Below are 25,479 nucleotides of genomic sequence, written 5' to 3' on the forward strand. Positions count from 1 at the left end.
TTATCTTTCATTTTCTGTACTTTTTACATCTTTACCTTTATCTTTTTCCTGTAGAAATGCATGTTTATTTTTGCGTTGAAGGGTTTACCTTCCTTGCAATTTTAGCAGCTTTTACCAATGTTACTAATTTGTACTCGGCAATGTATTCCCAGTCTTGTACTGATGTGCCCTTAAACCCCCTGTATACATACATACATACATACATACATACATACATACATACATACTCGTTATTAAGATTCATTTAAAACAGTGACAACAATTGCACACTAATGGATAATTCGTGACTGTGTATGACATAATTAGGGGGCACTATTTTCAGTTGGATACGTTCTGAATAATAAAAAAAGCATTGGAATTTTTTACAACAGAATTAGCAAAAACGTTCATAAACTTGATTTAATTTGGCAAGGAAATTAATGAATGCTTGGATTTCGTTTATGAATATGTATCTGAACATATTAAAGTATTAGTGACACCTGAAATAATGCACATTTCCCCGTAATGGGGCCTCAAGGTAATCCATGCAAGAAGCTGTTATTTAATAATGTACATCAGGCCTGCCTGTCCACTAGATAAAACGTAATTAAGCTACTTCATTAAGGAATAAAGGACAAACTATGGAAACTTCAAAAAAATATATTACAAATAACTAAAAAGAGCAACAGTTTAAAAGACTCGAGGCAAAATGAAGCGCACTCTAGCAATTTTATTTTTATTCCTGTATTTGATTGCATTAATATATTGTGGCGAAATGAGAATAGCGTGGATTTCGCCAACTAATTCTGCACAATACCCTATCAACGCTGAAAGTAGTGCAACCGGAGCAAAGTTCGGAGTCCAGTCTATCAGAAGTAACAAGGCCCTTCTCAAGAACCAGTTTATAAGGTGAGTGAGATCAAGAAAAAGTCTTTCGAAATTAGATTGAAAAATAATGTATACCTTTTACTTAATGACTTTCAAAATGACGCCATTCCTAGGTATAACTAGTCTTCTATATCTACATACAAACTTAATTGTATATTGCTTGTCTATAAAGGACTCACATTCTGCTGACCTTAATAGACAGGCGTACTTTATTTAGGGGTGAAATATATGGGTATACATATGAGGAAAAGTCAATAAATGTTGTCCCTTATTACCAGGTGTTCCTTATCTTGGATATGTTAAAGCATGTTCTATGGAACTTGTTTTACTGTACGTTCTATTACCAGAAGAAAGACAACTTCAAAACGTGCGTGGAAGTGAGGTCGGATGAAAACGCATCCACCCAGAAACACACTTTTGTTATATTTCAGCAGAAAATTAACTTTGTTTTGTTTATACAGACTGTCTTATGTTACTAACATTGATAAAGTGGTGATGTTTACCAATAGGATACTATCCACTAAGGACAGTTAGCTAGTCTTTGTCACACACACACACACACACACACACACGCCCACTTGAGACATTTTATCGTCTGAAACGTTGTTAGAAACAACATGCACACACTAATGACACAACCGTTGTTAAGCCACAAACTGAAGCGTCTACATATTTATACCCTACTCTTAAAGAGTAAACGCAAGAAGATAGGATTATATCTACATTATTCTTGTACTGGAAGTTCTAATATTGCTGGGAACCAAAGGACATAATATGTTGATGGAGCGTCGTCTATTATCAATATTTACTGCTCAAACCATCGCCCTCAAATAGGTATTTGGTGTTTTTGAAAAAATGGGGAGAGAGGAAATGTAATGAAAGTTCAATGTGTATTTCGTGAGAGTTATTTGACCAGAAACTGTAGTTACCACAACAAGCAAAGGACTCATTATTCTGACATTTCAAATGCATGTCCAAACAGCATACCTTGCTCTTGTGGGTTTTATTTTAAAAGCCAGGCAAATATCGAACCTTCTCGCATGACATTTAGTACCGATGCCGGCCTATTTGAATATTCAAATACGTTGTGACAATTGCTATAAGCTACATGTATACACGCGAATATTCAGATCACGAAACTAATAACAATACAAATGTTAGACCACTGACCCACCTAATTTTGTTCCAAGTTGCATAAATATGGTGTTCTTTTATAATCACGAAGTGTATAGTTTTTTTATATCGTATATTTCTCAAACGTAATACAGCTTTTCAGGATTTATCCCAGTAGTGTAAAAAATAGTAAAGGTTTTTAAATTTAAATTCCTTTCTTTGGATATTTATTAGTCTTTTATTCCAGATGTTCCCATCAAGCGGAGCAAAATCAGCCACACATGATTAAACTTCATAACATCACGATTTTAGTACTAATAATATTTCTTTATTCTGTTTTTTATCCTGTCTCCCACTTCATTTTCAAACTTATTATTTCCCTCCTGTTATCAGAACACCGTTTCTTTTCAGATTGAAACATTTCGACACCAACTGTAATTCACGGTCGGCCATTGCGGCATTCATGTTGGCGAGAAGCACATATGACCCGGATGTAATTATTGGACCACCTTGTGCAGACGGTAATAAAAACATTGAATTTTCCCCGTTTTTTCAGTCATCGCCAATTCTATTATTCTCAATCATTTGCAGCGGCTAAATGCTATAATGTACATTGAAATTACTGCTGTGTTGCTTCTACACTGGGAGGGTTTAATGTGCAATGTGATACAGATTTTTATAATCATCAGATAGTGTTAGTATTTTAAAAGAAAATTATGACCTGGTCCATGTCACTGGAAGAAGTTAAAAAAAAAAACATGGCAAAAATTTCGAATAATATTACTAGAAAAGATGCAGGTGGCATAAATAGGGGGGTTGGGACTAACATGCAACGTGAAATTTCAGATAAAGAAAATTGTGGTCAGTGCAATATTCATTTAATGCTATGTTATTTTTTACGTTACAAGTAAAACCCAGTACTTAATACCGATGAGTTTTCTCATGAAATTGTAATTCTGTATGAAAAAATAAACACAAAACAAACAGAACATTGATATTAAATTAAAGTGTTTGAAATATACTGATTTTAAAATAAAAATTTCTATAACTTAAAATGCAGAACTATAGTTTAATTATGTACGCGTGAAAAAGTCACATGACAGAATGACTCGTAACAAATGAAACATAAAAACTATATTAGTAAACATTTTTTATAAGTCTAGAAACAAATATTTATGCAAAAGCTTCATGAAGTCAATTTATTTTAAAATAATTCTAACTGATGACGCAAACTAAATCAATGATATTCTCAGACTCACACACTATTTTTTCAACAGGACATATCGTATTTGACATTGCACAATTAAACTTATATGCATTAATTAAAATGTGCATGCAATTAAACGCTTATAATCAGCCCTTAGGAGTCTAAGAATTTAAACCGTGAGATAAAAATATGGAGATGAGAGAGAAAACCGATGGCACGACTATACAGCCGTAAAACCACTAACTAGCAAAGTAACGTTGAATGACAGCAATTAATAGTTCATGTCAAAAGTAGTACCGTACATGCTCGCTTATAAGTCGAGTCCAACTACAAACTGCACATACCCAGATCTGCCTGCATAGTGTAGTTTGTTAGGAGTAATTAATAGAACAAACAACATAGATCCTGATCTGCAGGCGTGTTATGCTACGGCAGACTAGGGTCTGTGTTGTTTACAGTTGGACTCAACTAATAAGCGAGTACAGACGCTAATTAGCTAACAATTTAATAATTAGGAATGTACTGATTACAATGTAGGGGTGTTATTAATATTACATAGAAAACTGTCTAACTGACGTAGAAGACTGCATACCTCACAATACACAGAAGACTACACCTCACAATACACACAATACTATGCCGCACAATAAACAGAAGACTGCATACCTCACAATACACTGAGGACTATGCCTCACAATACATAGAATACTGAACACCTCACAATGCAAGAAGACTATACCTCACAATACACATAAGACTATATCTCGCAATACACAGAAGACTGTATACCTCACAACACAGAAGACTGTATACCTCAAAACACACAGAAGAATGTATACCTCACAAAACACATAATAATGTATACATCACATCACACAGAATACTGTATACCTCACAACACAAAGAAGACTATATCTCATAATACACAGACTGCATACCTCACAACACACAGAAGACTGTATACCTCACAATAAACATAAGACTGCATACCTCACAACACAAAGAAGATTGTATATTTTACAATACATAGAAGACTGCATACCTCACAACACACAGAATACTGCATACCTCACAACATACAGAAGACTGTATACCTCACAACACACATAAGACTATACCTCACAACACAAAGAAGATTGTATATTTTACAATACATAGAAGACTGCATACCTCATAACGCACAGAAGACTGCATACCTCACAACATATAGAAGACTGTATACCTCACAACTCACATAAGACTGTATACCTCACAACACAAAGAAGACTGCATACCTCACTACACATTGAAGACTGTATACCTCGCAATATACAAAGTCTAACACAATAAAATGAAGCAATATTCATCCTTAACATCTTCAGCCATACTTGTAAGTACCAAAGGGACAATTCTTTCTTCAATTAAGACTTTCCACGTGTAACTCATTTCAGAAAGTGAATTACTCTGGAATGCAAATATTATCGTGGTCATGTCTTTTTTTTTCTGGTCTCTCCGTGACAGATAATTGTCAGACGACATCCGCATATTAGAATTTCATGTGAAATAGTGTTAAGACATATTCTATTCCAACATTTTTTGTGTGCTCGTGACAATGTTGAAAATAAAACTTCAAACTGTAAAACTTGTTAGTGCGCAATTTTAAACTGTAACTTGAATGACTGATACATCGATTTTCCGTGTTTGCTTGTTCTGTTCGTTTCCATACAGAATCAATTGGTATGTATACCTTTAGTTATTGTTGTTTTTATCGCTCATATTTAAAACTATATGAACAAGGATTTGTTTTATTGGAACCACAAAAAAGCATATGAGGAAAGTTATACCTGATTCATTTGTAGTGCGGCGTGTAATTCTTATGGCTGTTTCTCATAAAAGTCACGAAATTAATTCAGACAGTTTATTTTTCATCTTGTTTACTCCACTTGCGGCATTACCTAACTGTTACTACAGTTGTTTCTTATGTGCATTGCATTAGACAGACATACGTGTGACTCCGTGATTAGGCAAAAAATTATATAGTTTTCAACTCACACTTTTGTGACCAATTTGCATTGTGTCTCACTTCAGAAACACATGTGGGAAACAACAGAATGATAAGCTTTGTTCTGAGAAATTCCAACCTTGATTTTCTGGAGCTGACGATTGTAAATGAAAGATGAACTATGCGAGATACCACTCCAAGAAGATTTTAATTTCTATTGTATACAACTTCTTGAATAGCTAAATCCTTTTTCCCTTGCTATATCTTACTTGTTTATGACTTAAATAGAAAAGCAAATTCTGACGAGTAATACATATTTATTCTCCATGGTTATGATGATGACGTAATTATACGATTGTCTCTGATGTGGTGAACACCAAATAACTTAATCGGAACATATTCGGGCCTTGTGTCATTGATCAGAAAAAAATTGTATGAAATAGTACAGCAACTGCCATAATGTCGTTTACTACACATGGAGCTTTTTAATCGGATTACTGAGAGATACCGCCCACAAAGGCTTGTTACAAATGAAATTAAGACTTTAGGTCAAGGAATAGAGGGGATGGTGAGGGGTGTCAAAACATGTGACAATATAACACAAGGGAATACAAGATTCCTCATCCCTCGGTACTTCCAACTCCACAAGCTGGTCTTATTTTCGTCACCTAATGTAAATCTTAAGCCGGATGTTATCAAGAACAGCCAAGTTTTCCAGAAATTTCAACAGAGCTTGTTTACTTTATTACATTTAGAGAAAATCGACAATTGCTGTCATGTTTAATTCGATCAGACATTTCAGATGAACAGAAGTCGAAGGTAGCGTTCAGATCCTTGTGGATTTCGCCATTGACAAAACGGAAGGTTCAAAGCAAAGCCGAATTGTGTCTCTTTGCGAGACGATATTTATTATTTACATATCAGTACTATGTTACGAGAAAATATTCCAGTGATTCTTTTTATATCACCTGCCGGTCCTTAGTGCTGAAGAGAGAGTTCGGTTTTGTTCTGAAAATACCGTTTCGTTCCAAGATGACCCGAACGTTACCCTACACCACCTTTCATACTGCCGTCTGTTCGCATGAACCGGACAACAAAAGTCGAATTTCTCCAATATGTCATTAAGCGAACGAGCTCGGTTGAAATGTGTGAATTTTTTTTTTATATTTTACGACCGGAGACAAATCTGAGAGTGTATGATTTATATGTTTGTTAACATAAGTGATCAAAGTGAATGCAGACATGAAATTGCATAACCATGGATGCAACAATGTCCTCAGTGGCCGGAAGTTGGCGTTATCATTTGAATAGTCTTGAGATTCCCCATTAACAGAAAGGTAAGTTTAGTACAACCTCTATTATAAAATTCAGCACTGAAATCAAGAAGATGATATCAAGCGATGAAATGGTTAATTTTAATGTGCCATGGTAATATAAACATAATGGCATAAGTAAAGACAATTATCCAGATGTTAAATATATTCACTATAATGCATATGTTTGGGGTTGTTCTGTTCTGAACTTACCGCTCGGTCAAAGTTGGAATCCTAGACTACCCGATGCTAACCTCAACTTTAGTCCCAGTACTTGTTAAATCTTGAAAGTCGGCAAACAGTGTCGAATTTTCTCAAATATATGATGTTGAAGCAATTTCAGTCATTGTCTAGGCACAACCATGTACGCACGCGCATTCATTAATCTCCAGTTAATCTCTTTTCTAAATAAAAATCGTGCAGAATGGTACTAATTAACGGAAAGGAGACTGTGATACGTTTTAATGCAAAAGGTACAACTATTGGAATTTCCTGTATAAGACATGTTAGAATTTTACTCGCTTTGCGCTACGTATCTCCCCCTTTCAACTTTTATTACTGCAAGAGTTGCTGACAGAATAGGGGAATCGTATATTTCGTATCGTTTCGGACACTTTACATTTCCACATATACTATACATCCAAAAATAACAACGGGGGTGGGGATGGGTCACTTATCTCCCTTTTTTTTTTTTTTTTGTTGCAATCTGATTCAAATCAGATCTCCGCTGTTCTGTGTCAAGATCTGACAGCGACCGCATAGGGGTCATGCTCTGGTGACCTGTTATTATTACAACTGCTAATTTTGTCAGCCCATCAGATGAAGTCTTTTATAATCGCGTTTGGCAGTCTAACAGTATGTCTCAATCTGTGTGGAACGGTAAGATGAACTTTTAGATTTTTGAAAACTGCATTTCTTTTGGCTAATTCAAAGATCACCAGAATATAACCCCTATGGGGTTGCTGCCAGATATTCACGTAAGACAGTAGAGATATGATTTTAATCAGATTGCCTTCTTGCGAGACCTATTTAAGAATCAGCACTATTATTTCAAACTACACTTCGTGCATGTCAGTACAACGTGCTGAATGTAATACTGCCCCTTAACTATTCGACTGAAATTCAGGTTAACAGTGTCATTTTCGGTTGACCAAGGAGTGGGTAGTATTCCATTCACTTGCATATATAGCGAGCGCAATCAAGACCATGCCGGTTGTTATAGTAGGAAAATGGTCTAGCATTCCTAAAGCTTATGGTAGTAAGTCACACTTTTTATATGAATAAAAAGTCGAATCCCTGAGCTAAACAAATGTATTACGCTACGAGAAGTTTATTTTGAAAAATGGCAGCATTGATTCTTAAATAGGTTGCGCAAGAAGGTCCTAAATAAAAATGTGAGAGGAACCTACAGTATTATGATGTAAATCCAAAATAATCATGATAAAGTTCTATGACAGTCCGAAATGAATGAAAAGTTCTGTATAAATTTCAAAACTGGAAATGTACTGGACCGCCAAAAATCGTGACGTTGTCAAGATGGCGTTGTCCAGAACTTCTTCGAATAATTCACAACAGTTCCAAAATGATATACCAAATAATGAGCATTTTCTATTTCCACTGAACAGTCCAAACAACCATTTTTCCATCTGGAATAATATGTTTCCAGACTAATAACAACAACAACAACAGGAAAATTGAAGAGGACTCCAAATTCGGAATGAATCTGATTCCTCATTTTTTTCTTCTTATATACATCTATTGCAACTAAATTTCACAATACACTGTAAGTGACAGATATTACTACTCATTTTTGCCTCGAATTTGCCTATACATGTGACCTAGCCCAACCAATTGGAAGTTACTGATTTCTTCTAGAAGCGTCGAAACCCCATCAACTATGAGAAGTTAATCCAAATGAGTCATTAAGTCTTGTTATTAAGATTATTATTAATAACTGTCAACAGATACGAAAACATATATTTATAGATCCTATATAATGTTTGCTATTAACAGACTCGGGTCAGGTAGGCAAAATCTAATTAAAGATTTACAGCCATGAACGTAAATTATAAATATTAGATAGAATCATGTACCAAGAAGTTACAAAAAATATAGATAGACATAACACTTGTGTCAATATTGTGTCGATGTAGCCGTGCATGAACTAATAAAATCCTTCATACGCACCAGTGTAGGATAGGACATTTCTATCTGAGAGTCAGAACTTCGCGTCAGACACCATGTTGTCCAGACGCAAAATTCATTACCAAGGGTGGAGTTTTCCTAATCTATAATGAAGCACAATAAAGAATTCTCTGTCTCACATTTCCGAAATAAAAATGATTGTCGAGGTGAAAATGGCGTATTGTGAATACTGAAGCAATTTTCAGAACGAAACGCCAATTAAAAATTTCCTTACCTTTTGATAGAGCGCAGAAAGATTTCAACTAAAATATTTCAGAATGAACTTTAAATGACATTTTAACAAATCTTAGCTTTCGAAGAGCAGTGGTTAAAATGGACATGATAATGGCAATACTCAGTGTCCGAACTGTGTACTTCATATAGCTATGGCAACGACACAAATGCGAACAGGTAAGAAAGTAAAATACGCCCATATCCATAACATTAATCGAAAGAGACAAAATATGATGAAGCAGTCATCCATTCGAAAGAGACAAAATATGATGAAGCAGTCATCCATTCGAAAGAGACAAAATATGATGAAACAGTCATCCATTTGAAAGAGACAAAATATGATGAAGCAGTCATCCATTCGGAAGAGACAAAATATGATGAAGCAGTCATCCATTCGAAAGAGACAAAATATGATGAAGCAATCTTCCATTCAACAATGATCTAGAACTGATTTGTTTTTCAGAACAAAAATGAGGAATTAATAATTACTACAACGTCTTTTTCGTCTCGAAATCGGACCAAAGAAGTAAATAAGTTCAAAAATATCTGCTTGCAGGACACTTAACTTCAACCACTGCTCGCTTTAGTAAGTAAATATGTTACAATGAATGTTCATCTTGATTATTGTGAAAGAATATTCTAGTGATGATGGAAATCGTGCCGTTTGAATGGTCTAGTGATGATGGAAATCGGGCCGTTTGAATGTTCTAGTGATGATGGAAATCGGGTCGTTTGAATGTTCTCGTGATGATAGAAATCGGGCCGGTTGAATGTTCTAGTGATGATGGAAATCGGGCCGTTTGAATGTTCTAGCGATGATAGGGCCGTTTGAATGTTCTAGTGGTGATGGAAATCGAGCCGCTTGAATGTTCAAGTGAGGATGGATATCTGCCGTTTTGTGCCACTTTGTGTGCACTTTGCTCTCGGTCAGAAAAGTCCATGAGTAAAGGCAAAGGTTACGCATGAGGTAGGATGGACCTATTCTGAACCTGTGATCAACACAATAAAAAAACACGGTCACGGATTTATATTAATGCGAGGAGAAGGTGCTGTAATGATGTTTTTGTGGTGGTTTTAAGCTGAAATACATATCACCTAGAATAGGTTTTGGTGACGACTTTGGTAATTAAAATATCGAGAATGTTGCATTTCCTACCCCCATAAACGTGTCTTCTGATCCAGCATTAAATTTAAAATCTCCGTTGTAATAAAAGTCACCGTTAATAAACACAGGAAATTATATCAGTGAATCACTGGTATTTAGTGTTTCGTTTCTCCTGTTCCTTGATCAACTTTACTCAGTTGCATATTTCATATTTTACAACTGAGTAAATATTAACTGTATTATGTCTGTTGTTAAGTTTAAATTATTACGTGTCAAATGAAAGTTTTGGGAAAACACTTCTGCAAAATCTCTATATCTATACATCGAAGAACATCTAAGAAAGATCTGTAAAAAAACAATTATGTCGTTGTACAATATCTGTATGTTTTCCCTTACATTACTGACATATCCATAATGGTATGTTGCTTAAAATAAATTGAGACGACAGTTAACAAGAATGCAGATACATTAAATAGAATGGGCCTAGTGATTTTTGATCATTTTGATTTCGAAGCATCCACGATTCGTGCTGGCCCTTCTATAAAGTTTTAGTTTTAATGTTTTCGTATGCTAACACAGAATGTCAAAATAAAAAAAATTGTACACTGCCCAACACTCTTCTATTTCTTACTACTGTTTCTTCTTGGAGGAAAGATCTAAAATAACACTTCAATCATTGTGAAATATATGGATCGTGTCATTTGCGTTATAGACATAGGCCTGATGGAATATCTCAAAATAACAAAATGAGAATTAATGAGCATTGGTTACCAAGAAAAAAGGCTATAAGATAATGACAATTTTTTTAATCAAATATTTATCTTGTAGCCCTGAGAAGTGTATCAGAACTCGCTTCCTTTCATAACCTGCCTGTGATGGCATGGATAGCCCCTGGCAGGCAGTTTGATGACAAAACAGCTCACCCTACATTAATCAGGATGCAGCCTCCAGTGAATGAGATGAGTAAGTAAATTTTATAATATATAATTTAATATTTTATAGCTGATCTGGAGTTCGATGCAGGTGCTCAAATAAAATTTCTGTATCGTGTACCGTACACCCAGCCTGGAACGTCTTTTACAACTTTAAATATTCAACAAAGTCAGTTTATCAAATATATTGAATTATTAATTGCTATACATTTTAAACTATTGCATGTAATGTAAATAATGTCAGCACACGTTTTTAATTTTAAGAATTTGTCATGCTGGATACAAATGTCCGAATTCGACGCTGGATCTTTCGATGGAGTAATGTAAGTATGGACTAGGAATTTATGTGCATTTCCCAGTACCTACCGCCGAGAAATAGAGTCAATTTACTCGCACACCCTCCCATTTTTGTAACCGTACCACTTCTAAACACGAAAAAAAAAAAAATATAAAAAGGTACAAAATCATCACGTGTGAGGCATTTATTATTTACCTATGGTTTTGGCTTTGTATGGATATCCCAAGATGTTGGAATTGTTATTGTATTTGTAACAGCAGTCTCTTGCAGATTGAAAGATTGTACTAGTCAAAACTGGCATGATAAAATCACACAGTCCTCATTATGTCAAAATTATAAAACACTAAACGTTGAGAAGTATCTTTCTATTTACCTATTCGTGCCCGTAAAGTTCTTTCGAAATTTAGATGTTCTAGTCATACATTTTTTTACAGAGATTGTTAGACATGATGTTGCTGCTACTTCATATTGTTTGTGTAATTTTTGTTGTCGTAGTAATGTGACATTTGTAGAAGATGACCATCATGTATTTGTAATTTGTAAATGTTATCAAAAGACAAATCTTGGTATAATAATCAATCTCTAGATAATGTTTATGGCTTTATGTCAAGACAAAGTCATTTTGTTATTCACGAAGTTGCATTTTTTTATATTCCATCTGCAGCGTACTCAAGAAAATACATACGATATTTAGTTGTATTATGGGCCTTTGGCCAAGATTACCAATTAAAAGGTTTTGAATATTGAATCTTTTTCTAAAATTAAAAATGGGTAGATTATCACATTTGGGTTAAACGCATCAATAATGCGTTGTGATGAAAATATAAAATAAAATTTGAAAGTACTGTAAATTAATGAGCTTTCTGTATAATTCAATGTATTTAATTACTGTAAATTAATGAGCTTCCTGTATAATTCAATGTAGTTAATTACTGTAAATTAATGAGCTTCCTGTATAATTCAATGTAGTTAATTACTGAAATTAATGAGCTTCCTATATAATTCAATGTAGTTAATTTACTGAAATTAATGAGCTTCCTGTATAATTCAATGTAGTTAATTACTGTCAGTATAATACATTTGGTCTGAAATTTGCTTGAAAGTGTTGTGTGTATTCCGTAAGTAGGATGAAAGAAAAAGGTTCACGTGCATGCCCAAAACATATGTTTAATTTGAAAAATATGAAAAATCCACTTGCCTGTGATTGCAGTTTAAAAGATTTCATATATCCCGTCGACTTTTTAATATCCAAACCTAAGGAGCAAAGCACTACGAAATATACTTTTTTGTGGGTTGGTTGTACATCATCTTTCACAAAACTCCCAATGCCTTAATTACAATTTTTAAACATTTGAAAATGATCTGTGAATGAACAATGCATATGTAATAAATACAAAACCACACAAGTGCTTTGTTCCAAGTCAGGGGAAAGAACTCGTTTGTTACGGCGTAGGAATATAACTCTCGACCGGACCACATTCCGTCACCGAGGAAGATTCAGTTATTCCTTCCACCGTCTCGGAATATATAACCACACAGCTTAAGATCACGATGTGTTGCTACGAATTGATCACAGACTGACCGGGAACATTTTGGCTAGTGACTACTGAAATTTTTAATAAACGAAAATTGAATGACAGCTGGCGGTAGAAAGGTGGAATTCGGGTATTCATCAGTTTCATGTCATTCTCTCTATTAAAGTTCTTTAAATTTCAGCGTCAGTCCTGCAGTATTTATTCTACCTCATGAGCTGGAGAAAGTTCACGCTTCTGTATGTCAAGGACGGCAATTCAAACGAGGCTATGGGTGAAGCGGTGGAGGCTGTTGCTCGTATGGCAGACATTTCACTTCTTAGTTCCCATGCTCTTAATCCTTTAACAACAACAGATGAAGAAATAAAACAGATCTTGAGTCAAATCAAGCTTTATTCCAGAGGTGAGCATATTTATGTGACTTAAATAACATTTTTACAAAATATTCTGGTGAGTATTTTATATTATTTGTAGAACATGGGTTGAGAGAATTATAAAAAGGTAATTCAGAGTCCGCTCTATATGGCATAAGGAGCACATATGAAATATTTCATATCGTACATAATTTAACGTATACCTCAACATCGACATCAACGAAATTTTCAGAGAGATTCATTCTAAAAGAAAATGAACCGTTGCAATAAAATCAGTTGTCCGTTGAATATCGTACATTTTTCAAAGAGGTGTTAGGCGAATTGTTCATACGGTAAATATTGATATAATTTTTTTGTAGACGTTTCATTATTTTTTTATTGCACGCGTTCTAAACATTATTATTATTATTAATTCTCAAAAGCAATAAAAAGTAATTAGTAGGATTGATTACAGGCAAAGTGTATGAGACAATTTTGTTTACAGTGATCGTTTTGGCTGTGCCATGGGCAGACATGAGACGGTACATGTTAATTGCCAGTAAATTCGATATGACAAACGGAGAGTACGTATTCATTTGCCTTGATAGACAGGTACGTATATTTCAGTGCATAGTATTGCTTTTCATTCTGTTATAGGGCTCTTCCGATTAATTGATTTGGTCGAGCATCTGACATTTCACTTAAATCACCAATTAATCAATTATTATTGCTGTGATCGATTTTTTAAATTAAAATTCAGCTATGTGGCTATTCTTGGACTTAAGACTAGTTGAAAACAGTATCCGTTTTGGCAAAATATCATCCACACAAATTAATCGATTCAGTCGATCATCGATCGATAAACACAAACTGGGTATTGATCACGAGATTTTATCGGATTCGCAACACTACAATCCACTTCTTTCAAAACTCTGTTCACTTAATGTTTTTTAGTTAATTGCTTATGTATGATTACGTAATTTGTGTAGCCTTTTAAAGGCCCAAACTAACTTTCTGTCCTATTACTCAACAACGGTCATACCTTCCGAAAAATATATATTTTATGTGATTCAGTTTTCTAAGCTCATCTGCGAATATTTCTTGACGTGATAGCAAATTTTAATGCAAAAATGTTTGATACAGATAAGGATATTAGGAAGTATGAACATCGGAGAATGCAAACAGCAATTAAAATATAAATATATTTACATCTTTACAAACAATTACAGAGCCAAGGATATAATCGATCACAAATTCGTTGAGTGTTGACTGAAGCTTGGATATACGAGCTATCGGTCTGTGACAAGCAGCATTTAATCTGTGTATCGCTGCTTGGCTACAGCACTATAATACCGAATTAAAACTTGTAACAAACAGATATTACGAGTATGAAAAGATTAAAGAAAATTAAACTAAAAGTAAAATAATTTTGCTGTAATTTTTTACTTTTATACATGAAAATGCAATTTGGTTACATTTTGATCTTTTAACACTTTAAAAAAATGTCTTCGAGCAAGACTCTTTTGTATGAACAGAATTATATATAAATAAACAAAACTTGGTTTAATTACTCCTAGATCTACACAGAGGATCAGCTAAACCAGGCAGTCCTTTCATCATACGGTTGGCAGAGGTCAGACAACTTCGACAAAGAGGCCAAACAAGCTTTTGAATCTGTATTACATGTAAGTAAACCAATATATATGTTCTTAAACACCTGAAATCAAACTGGATTACACCTTCCTGATTTTGAGATCGGATTTAACATTATATATATATATATATATATATATATATATATATATATATATATATATATATATATATATATATATATTGTACCGCTTCGCCGCTGTTCGCAGCTATAGGCAATACAAATTACTGAAACGAAAACTTTCAAATGTAAAAAGAAAAGAAAAAAAACGAACAGATAATTCACACACTATTATGAGTACGTGTTGTTTCGTTATTATGCGTTACTAGCTTCATAAACTGTATTGCAGCATGGAGATACACGAGTGCGACGAGCCTATCGATGTTATTCTTTTCACAGACAGACAAACAGATGGATAATGAGTCAAGTTCTGTATAATCGGCATCGGTGGATTTCCTTATACAGTCATATGCCTAAGGTAGTTCAGTCCACCCACATAAAGTGATTGCTTCCACAGCCAAGTCAGTTCTGTCTTCATTACGTAACAGTTCTAACAGTCCTTCAGTTATTTTGCCTCTATTTCGTGTATAAGCATTCAACAGTATAAAACTTTTACCATACACGATAGATAGGCATACATGGGGGGGGGGGGTGTTTGTGGATTTTTTGTTTTTCTTTTACTGCATATTAACCAACCTTACTTCAATAAATCCTGAAAGGTTTCTTCATAGGTTGACTGGGTCGTTTTTGTGTATTCATAACGTAAACAAACTGACGTAAAGGAAGTAACTTAAACTTCCTACCCTCCCCATCTCTCCTATTTTAAACAAAACTAACATCCCGTGCACACAGGGTAGGATCTAAAAAAGGGTTATGAAATAGAATTTAAAACTTTTGTAATAAAAACACCTTCACCAAGCCCCATTAGGACCATCTCTTTTAAAGTTAAAACCTCTATACCCTTCTATAATCTTCTTACCTGTCCCATACCTCCTATTTTAAACAGGACTGAAAACTTGTTAAAGCTACGTTAAAAGTCCAAATCACACATAAGCACGCGGACATGCACGCACACACGCGTACTGACTGCAATATGCAAATAAATGTCTGATTGCATATCGTGTAGTTTGAACATATCCATGCGTTTCCAACAGACAATTTAGCTAATTGTGATCCAAAAGAGCACAATGGATGCAAAACACACCCTTGAAAAATTGCAACTAACGGAAGATGTGTAGTCGTTCCTATAGAAGAGAGTGGAGAAGCGGATGTAGATTGAGGCATTTTACTCTGTCGATAGCACGTTGATAAAAAAGTATAAGCTACATAAACCGCGTGCATCACCTGCGGTCACGGTAAGAAAATAAAGTTTCCCCTTTACTGGAGTAAGTGTACGCATAAATATTATGTATCATGCAGTCAGGGGTTCCAGACAATTACCACCACCATCGGTTCTCAAAGACACGCGTTAACCAAATTAAAAGCGGCGAAGAAAATTGCGACTAAAAACCAGTAAATAGATTATTTGGAATTAACACTGTGTCACCGTCTTCTGTTACAGATAATAGTGGATCCCTTGAACGAAGACAGAGATGAGCCTGTAACCAAAATGCCTAAAAACCGTTATAAAGAATTCCTGCAGGTGACAGGGAGGATCATGGGTAATAAGGATGTAGCAGGAGTGGAAGTACCGAAAGGCACTCAGGTAACATTACAGGAGACAACGTCCTTTCAACTTGTACGCATCGAACGCCATAATAATCGATTCCGCTTCAGCACTTTTACTTTTGCAAATATTCAGGAAGTTATCTCAAAGAGCGATTCATTGCAACAATATTGCATGCAAGATTGCACTTGCGCATGATTTTTTAGCAGGGGTTGAATTCTGATTTAATTCCTTGACATAACACCATTAAGAGAACCATATCTGGACAGGCATGTACGTCGTTTTTTTTCTTCCGTCTAGTACTGTTCCAACCACTTTCCCTCAGTCTGTCATTCTTTACTGTTTCTTTCTTTGTCTTCGGTTTTCTCTCTAAAAATTGGAGATATTCTTGCAGAAATGCCGGGGGAAAAAATGAACAACAAAAGAAATTTAAGTTAATACTGGCAAAGGCAGCTTTGTTTTTGACTTCATTACAAAAAATCGAAAGATTGGCATTACTGTTAGATCCACAAAGAAATTATACAGTATAATCTGCTCGCTCTTTTAAAATACAAATTTAAATATTTTTATCACTAATGGTGTTTTCTTTTTTATGCAGCCCGATCCTAATGCTCTTTTCCTCTACGACACAATTTTGGTTTGGGCAGTGCTAGCAGGGACGCTTACTAACAAAATGGAGAATTACAGAGATGGCGCCAAAATGTCAGAGGCAGCAAAGGACTTCTATGCAACAGGCAAGATATCATTAGTATTGCCCTTTAGAAGTTATATTTTGTGTCATCTGATGTTCTGTTATTTTGAGTGTGTATGCAACATATTGGTCATGAGAAACTAATTTCTACTTCCTAATTATTGGTAAACCTCGACTTTCGTACCAAAACACGCATGGCAGCAGGGATATCGTGTCTGCTTGTACTGAGTTAATGTTGTTTCTACTGAAAAATGACAATTTTTACAGATAAAGTTTTCTCAAGGGAGTAGCTTTTAGAGAAAAGTTGTCCAAAATATGGCCAGCAGGCCAGAATCTGGCACGGCATAAGTTTCTATCTGGATTGCTTGGAGAGAGAGAGAGAGAGAGAGAGAGAGAGAGATCACCTATAATAAAATACTATATTGCAAGTAAACTATATCTCTACATATTTATAATTATTGTCATATCAACGATTTTGTTTTAAATAATACTCGGTACACAAATATTCTGAGATTACTTATAAAATGTGGAATATTGGAATCGTTGAGAATCTAGCCAGAGATTTTAGAAGCGCAAAATGAAAAATAAGGCTCCCTGTTGTTCCAATTGTTTGTTGTCTTTTTGTGTTGTTTTTGTTTTTCTTTCGAGTTAAATTTGTTTAGTCCTAACCACTGCATCTTCAGTCTAAACACAACTGATATTGTCCTTTTTCGATGAATTTTATAGGAGCTTCCGGTTACATAGCGATCAACATCAACAGAGACCGAGCGGGTAAAGTTTTTATACTCGATATGAACGACAATGGCGAATTTCAGCCCATCCAAGTCATCCGCTTCAACAGCTCAGGAAACTATGATATGTTTGTATGTTATATTATTATTATTATTATTATTATTATTATTATTATTGTCAGTTACTTTTAAATACCTTTTGAGTCTTTGCCGTTCGAACTCTTTTCGTGTCAAATCTTTCTTACAGACTCATAAGACTTGCAGACATTTCACATAGGCGAAGCATGTCGTTATCAGTGCAAGAACAGTTACCTGTAGTTACTTGTAGGTAAAAGCAGGTGCATATTCTCCGAGGTTGCATAATAATTTCACAGGATTCTGAACTATAAATTTCTGTCATAATAGAACAGGACAAATGATTTTAATTCAGGTATTCCATTTACCTGTAAAACGTTTATCAATCAAGACGGTAAAACTCTTTTTCTTCTTACTTACGAGCGAAAACTAATGGTACCATGGATGGTATTCACAGAAAAATCATTCTTTCTATGTCCTGTTCAAGAATTTTCAATGTTCTTTCTCTATGATATTTCATAATGAAATCATTGTTTGAGCAATATTGTTTGTTGTTGTCTGCTTTGTTTGGTTTAGTTAGGTTTTTTTCAAGTTTTTTTTCAAGGTATTTTTCAAGGTTTTTTATTTTTTTTATTTTTACTGGCACGAACAAATTTATCTATGCTTTAAGTTCGACGGAGACTCACATTGTTTTTGTGCCTACATTTGCTACATAATCGGGAAGTCCAGTACCTTAGCGAATTGTTTAGAGCCGCTTTGCTCGAGACAGCTGGTTCTCAAGAAAATGTACTATAGGAGAAACTGGTTTTCATGAAAATGTACTGTAGGAGAAATTAAATCTTGCAGTATTCAGGCGAATTACTTTACTGCATGGAAACTTTTGACATAAAGGTGATACAAGATCTATGTGCGTAGTACTTGCATTTTTTAAAGTAATGTTTATTTTAGTGTTTGACATTTTAGTTTTACGAGCATTCGAGATTCAACGAATAGATACAAAGAAAATGAGCACTGGTCGTTTTTTCTTTAGAGCCTTGTGGAACCAAGTAGAATGTTCACTTGGGGAAATGGAAAAGCGGGAATCAATAACGCCCCTTCTGATGAACCTAATATCACAGCTCTATGTCCTACAGGTGAGTTAGTGTGTTTTACTTCTTTTATTTATTTTTTTATCCTTTAATTCGGAGCTTTCTTCAGAATGCAAATGAAATTACAATATCAGATCACAGAATCTGATAATCTAGGCAATTTTCACTAGTTGTTCTTGCAAGACAGGTCGTATAAATAGAGAAATATTTTTAATGGACTCATTACTTTTAAAACATATATTATTATTCACACATAGAAAGACACTGTGAAAATCCGTCTCCCTCTCTCTCTCTCTCTCTCTCTCTCTCTCTCATTTTATCTTGAACTTCTTTTATATTTTTACTCTAGTTGCAACAAAGCAGCCAATATTCCGACCTGAAACTCTATCAAGATCGATGATCCTGACACCTCCATTCAACACAAGAGAAAGATTTCCTGTTCTAGAGAGAATAAAACTGGCACAGCAAATTATTTCCGATGGAGCAAGGAAACCACTAACAACTAAGATAATGGAGGCTACAGTAACGCCTAAACTAATCACATTGCCTTTTATCACAACGAGGAAACCGGTAACTACCACCACAGCAAAAACAACTACATTTGTTCCAACTACCACAACAGAACGAACCACAACTACGACCAGTCCATACATTACTACCACAACTCTTGCTCCAACGACCACGCCAACCACTGTCACAACTACAACAACCACCACCCCATTACCAGTGACTACAACAAATTTACACATAACTGTTACAGTTGAACCAACTACTGGCAAGCCAAGTCTAAAACCATCTCCAGAAGGTCCAGCTCCGGCTGAAACGTTGGAGTTGACACCGAAGGCAAATATCATTGGAGACTGGCCCAAAGGCAAAAATGGAGTTCAAGTAGAACAACGAATGCGAATGCCTGGCGGACCACGAGCTGGTCCACAAAGGCACCCAGGTGCTAGGCGACGAATAAGACTAAGACCAGGTCAAGATCCCCCAGGTGCAGCTCTAAAGGGGCGTCAAGTTCCTCCGACTAGGGACCATGGTTCCCATCTGTCCCCTGAAGAGGCTATTCAAATAGCTCCAGAAACATCTACATCCTCAGAACCAGTGGCATCTGTAGCTCTGCCGCAGTCTCAAACCCAAACTTCATCCCAACCCGAATTCCCAATACAGCAGCATCACCCGTCCTCTTCTGGACAACATCCACCACCTCAAGAGTCACAATCTCAGCAAACATCTCAGTCTGAACCTCGAACTGAAGTCAGAGAACCTACTGTAAGACAGCCTCACATGCAACAAGGGGGTCCACACTCACAACCTCTTCCTCCACAACAAAATATGATAATAAGAAATCAGAATATACCTCAACCAGCTTCATCCCACCAAACTGTTCATTCTCATACATCGTCTCCTCAACAGCCTCCCATTCGACAACCTCAACCGCCACCACAGCATTCACCATCATTTCAACAAACACCACCACAACCATCGCCTCAATATCCACAACCTCAACATCCACAACCTCAACAACCACCCGCACATCATTCATCACAACAACAACAGCCACCACCACAAAGACAGCCACCACCTCCTCTACAAAGGCAACCACCGCCACCTCCACAGAGGCAACCACCGCCACCTCCACAAAGACAACCACCACCTCCTCCACAAAGACAACCACCACCTCCTCCACAAAGACAACCTCCATCCCCTGTTCAGAGTCTTCCATCGGTAACACAAGGCCAACCCAGTCCTAGCCAAGTTCAACCACCCCACTTTAAAGGACAAACTGCATCACAACCGCAAAGTCAACCTCAACAAGCTTTCCATTCTCAAGGACCACCACTTCAACCTCCAAATGTCATGATGCCACCTCGACCTCCTCCTCAGAGACCGAACCCTCCACCAGTCATTAGGCAAGTCCAGGTAAATTCATGGGCCCCTGTAATACCACCATCACCTATGGAACCAGGGCCAAGGCCTAGCACATGGAGTGGACATGCTACAATTGCCCCAGTACCAGATTTCTGGGGCGGCTGGACTGGACCCCAGACTACAACTGCTACATGGTGGGAAGCATTGATGTAGTACCTCAGTATCAGCCTCGCAGAGTAGTTTTCATTAACTTATTTAGTTCCGAAGAGACAATATATTGATAACGAAGAGAAGTGCGAAAGGGACACGTTAAGGTACCATACTCCTCTCACCAAGGAAGGAGACTTCATGAGAGACCAGTGAACCATATCAAATCATTCAAAGCAATGGCTGTTACAGCATTAGTCTAGGATCAACATAAGATTCGTCATTTTGTACAACTGCAAGCGTTACGTGCAACTAAACACGATAATCCTCTTCATTCTAGTACCGAGGTGTCCGAAATTTATAGACTTTGACATCTCCAAGTTGAAGTTTTGTACAACTGAATTTCAGTATCTTAATCCTAGTTCTAATTTCTATCTGAGAGTCTGGATTCATTTTATCCCAGATATTTGCCGCAGTTTATCAAACTCAGAATACTTGTTTATGTACCTATACAGATTAAAATAAAGAAATTATTAAGAAATGCCTCAAGTTATGCTGGTAGGTATCTCTAAAGAAACAATTAGGTATATGTTGTTTGTTCTCTGATTATTCCTAACAAACTGCAGGGAGCCAAATTGCAGGCGCATAATGTACCGGCAGATCTAGGTCTCTGCAGTTCGCAGTTAGACTCGTCTTATAAGCGAGTATGTACGTTATTTCAAGTCATGTAAACTTTCAAAATAAATGTCTTTAGATGTATATTTCCAGAAGTGATGTACCAATATTTTGAATGAGTAATCCTTAACTTGAATGTTGGGGATTTGCTTCAATTTTCTACATGTAAGGTAAACATTCTACAAAACGAAGTGTCAACTATGGTTCGAATTCGATCCTCGACCTCTCTGTCATGCAACGTTACTCAAAATTTTGAATAAATGTTAACCCAGACTTTTGATAAGTGGAGCCTTTTGACTGGTCGGAATATTTCTGAGTAAGAGCTGGAGTCACGTACTTATTATTTTATTAAATACTGATTTCAACATATGAAAGGGAAGCAGTCGCTCAACCAACGCTGGTGATTCCCCCAACCATCATCCACCCACCCACCCCACACACCAACGACAAACCACCAGTTTATCTGCTTCTTGCACCACAATACTACATCAGCATCTAAACCAATTAAAACAGATTGATATAATTCGAGAGAAGTTGTATAGTTGTACATGACTGGACTGGTTTAGCTGGGGTGAAAGGTGCCAATTTTGTGACGTCATCCTTATTCGTACATCGGAAGTGACTATCCTCAGCGTATTCAATGGCGTATCAGCAACTTTAAAATTTATATATGGTTCAGAAAATATGCATACATATTTCAACAACATTTGTCACTAGTTACATTTTGTCTGTGTGTTCGCGTGTGCGTTTCAACAACTCATATTTGCTGGTATGCTGAACTGAATAAAGGGATCATATATAGTTATCTGTGTGTAAGTGTTTCCAGAAGTACGGTGGAAATGTTTGAGCCCAAAATACTAAATATCTTAAAACGGGTTTGCTTGGTTTTCTTAAACATAATTTTTTTAAAAATATACTCGAACAGAGCTTGGAGTTCTCAACTTAGAGTAAGGCAGATATAAACAAAATCGCACGTGTTCATCTATGTCAACTCGGTTTGAGGTTTTCTGGCATTTAATTACAATCACTAATTCAGTAATCGCTGCATATGCTCACTCTATCAACCCATGACGTACTGGTCATAATGACTGTTATGAGAAGAAACAATATCATGTCTGAAATTGAGCAGGACCCAGGTCAACATAACGTTTTTTACGCCTAACCATATAGCTGACAAGAAGCGCCAGAATACAAGTTGCAACTGTGTTGATGACCACCCGAGTAAAGTAATCAGTCTTTGCAAGTGTGACAATAAAATCATTATTTAAAGTCTTTGTAATGTTTTTAATGTTATTTTCAACAGACCATCCTTTGCACATGACCAGTGTGCATGCATCACTATGCATCGATTTCTATGCTGTTACTGTGATGTTATTAAACAGTTATTCAGATGGATGATCAAAGATTCGGTAGAAGTTCGAAACGAAGGGCGTTCTGAAAATAATAACATTATCTCATGGTATTATCAGTGGAAAAATGAGTTATTAGGAACATAAATATTACAACCTTCGCGTTTTGCATGTCACGACTCTTTTAAGGCTTGTTCCACATATACAATTTGCATGTTACAACACATTTAACGCTGGATTCACACACCCAGTTTGCATGTTGCAACACATTTAAGACTTGAACCACATATCCAAATTGCATGTCACATCACATTTCACGCTGGATTAACACACCCAAGCAGAGGATACATTTACAGGGATGCTGATGTATATCTTCATGGAGTATTGGACAGAGAGACAGAAGTGATTGAACAACATTTAGATTAAACATTAAAACGTGTAAAAATCTATGATCGAAAGTATATTGTGCAATTAAAAAATGACAATTTTGGGCCAATGTTTGATCTGTAACATACAATGGAAATGGTTAATGTTTCTACGTTGAACAAAAACAACCTCCCTCTCTCTCTCTCTCTCTCTCACACACACACACACACACACACCCCACGACCACCATCCCATTATTTCGACGGAAGTATTCACAAGGCTAATTTCTTGAAAGCCGACCCAAGAGTATGATCATTGTGAAAAAAGCCATCAAAAGAATCTAATGCAATTATCTAAGTACTAAATTACCACATAGGCGTTGTTATGTATGTATGTCCTAAATTACCACTAGGCGTTGTTATGTATATATGTTCTAACAGGAGTCAGACGTTTTGTCAATAAATTACGGCGAAATCTCTCACAACATGAAATCAACTTATCGGGAATATAAAGGAATTTTCAGTCTTCATGCGATTATGAATCGATAAAAGACGCGTGAAAAAAAGTCGAATCGAGCGGAGGGTTGTGGTCACCGTTGCACTCCTTGTGTTTATTTATATTACCGGTAAGGCGATTCATGTTGTCAGAGATTTCGCCGTACTCTGTTTATAAAACGTAAGACTCCTGTGGTGTTCTAAAGGTATATGTGTCCTGGACGAAAAATATTTAAACGAAAGGCTCAACAGAACAACATACTGTACGTTAAAACGTTTTAAAAATTCATTAATGATTCTCAAATACCTTTCATCCAAAAAAGTGTGTCGTTAGTGCTTACTAGTTTTGTCTGGATTGTACCCTGTATATAATGAAGATACGGGACGGACAGTCGTTATCTTGTTTCCTGTTGGGTCGACTCACTGTAGGACATTATCGTATGATTCTTAGCTTTATTCGCCGTTTCATGCAACATGCATTTCTTCCAGTTGAACTTAACACGACATAGTGAAAGTGTCAAGACGACCCTTTGTTCCGTCATTTTAAGAATAAATCAAGAATACGACTGGTACTTTGTAGAAAAGTTCCAAGAGATGACGCAAAGGTAATGTCACCTGACAAAATTGTAAAGAGGTTAATTTGCATGAAATGTGTGTTTGGGAAGGAATTTAGTTGTGTTACATATGATTGTTCGTTGAAGAGTTTGTTTTGAATCGTATTTTTTAACACATTAATTTATATCTAGTGATGGCACTCTTTGGTTCAGGACAAAAGCTTTATTTTAGGTAATATATGCGATAAAGTTTTATGATCGTGTATACAAGAGTATGATGAGACGCAAGTAAGTTCCTCAAGGATCTGTATTAGGCCCTCTTCTTTTTCTACTGTTTATCAGTGACTTAGCCTTGTATCCAGCACACTCTAACACAGATCTTTACGCTGGTAACTCTACATTGCATTCATCTGGTAAATCTATAGACTCTATTAAAAATAAACTTCAAATCGACCTCAACAATATCAGATTGGTGTCAATAAAAACAAAATGCATATAAATATCTCTAAAACGATATGTATGACATTTGGAACAAGGCAGAGCCTATCTACTAACATGGATTTACTTCTAACTCAAAATGGCTTAGATGTATCTGTTGTCAAAAATCAAAAACTTCTTGGTATCTACATTGATCAACACCTCGGCTGGAATGCGTGTACATGTGTATAAAATATTGTTCATATAGGTCTATGTTTCCCAGTATAGTCACATATATTCATTAGCAGGAGAGAGTGTGAACAGACCACTTGCTTTAAAGTCCATTTATGAACATAAAGCTTCTTACGACAAATGAAAATAAAAGGTCAATAACACAAAACTCAAGCCTCTAACTTACCGAGTGTTTTTCTAATTGAGTTACTCTATCTTTGCCGTTTGTGTTTTGTCAAAATTTGTGTTTACCTGTCGGGACACTTATTTATGGCTGCACCCTCTCTGCATACCTGTGTTTGATAATAATGGAAAAATTAAACCCGGTGTTATTATGTCAACGATACTGGATA

The 25,479-nt window shown here is 35.9% G+C and overlaps 1 protein-coding gene across 1 annotated transcript; it reads left to right on the forward strand.

Moving 5' to 3' along the window:
• The first annotated feature begins 542 nt into the window (after positions 1-542).
• LOC149784850 (uncharacterized) lies at positions 543-22,520 on the forward strand. The gene is made up of 11 exons (XM_089978418.1): positions 543-888; positions 2,392-2,501; positions 10,833-10,967; positions 12,951-13,169; positions 13,625-13,731; positions 14,697-14,804; positions 16,335-16,478; positions 17,038-17,173; positions 17,857-17,993; positions 18,967-19,069; positions 19,374-22,520. Exons 1-11 carry the CDS (start codon positions 689-691, stop codon positions 21,104-21,106), a joined length of 3,132 nt encoding a protein of 1,043 aa, XP_089834544.1. The 5' UTR covers positions 543-688; the 3' UTR covers positions 21,107-22,520.
• Positions 22,521-25,479: the final 2,959 nt, after the last annotated feature.

The sequence above is a fragment of the Sinohyriopsis cumingii genome, chromosome 13 (assembly GCF_028554795.1).
Source record: "Sinohyriopsis cumingii isolate HCF-2022 chromosome 13, ASM2855479v2, whole genome shotgun sequence".
Classification (NCBI taxonomy): Eukaryota; Metazoa; Mollusca; class Bivalvia; order Unionida; family Unionidae; genus Sinohyriopsis; species Sinohyriopsis cumingii.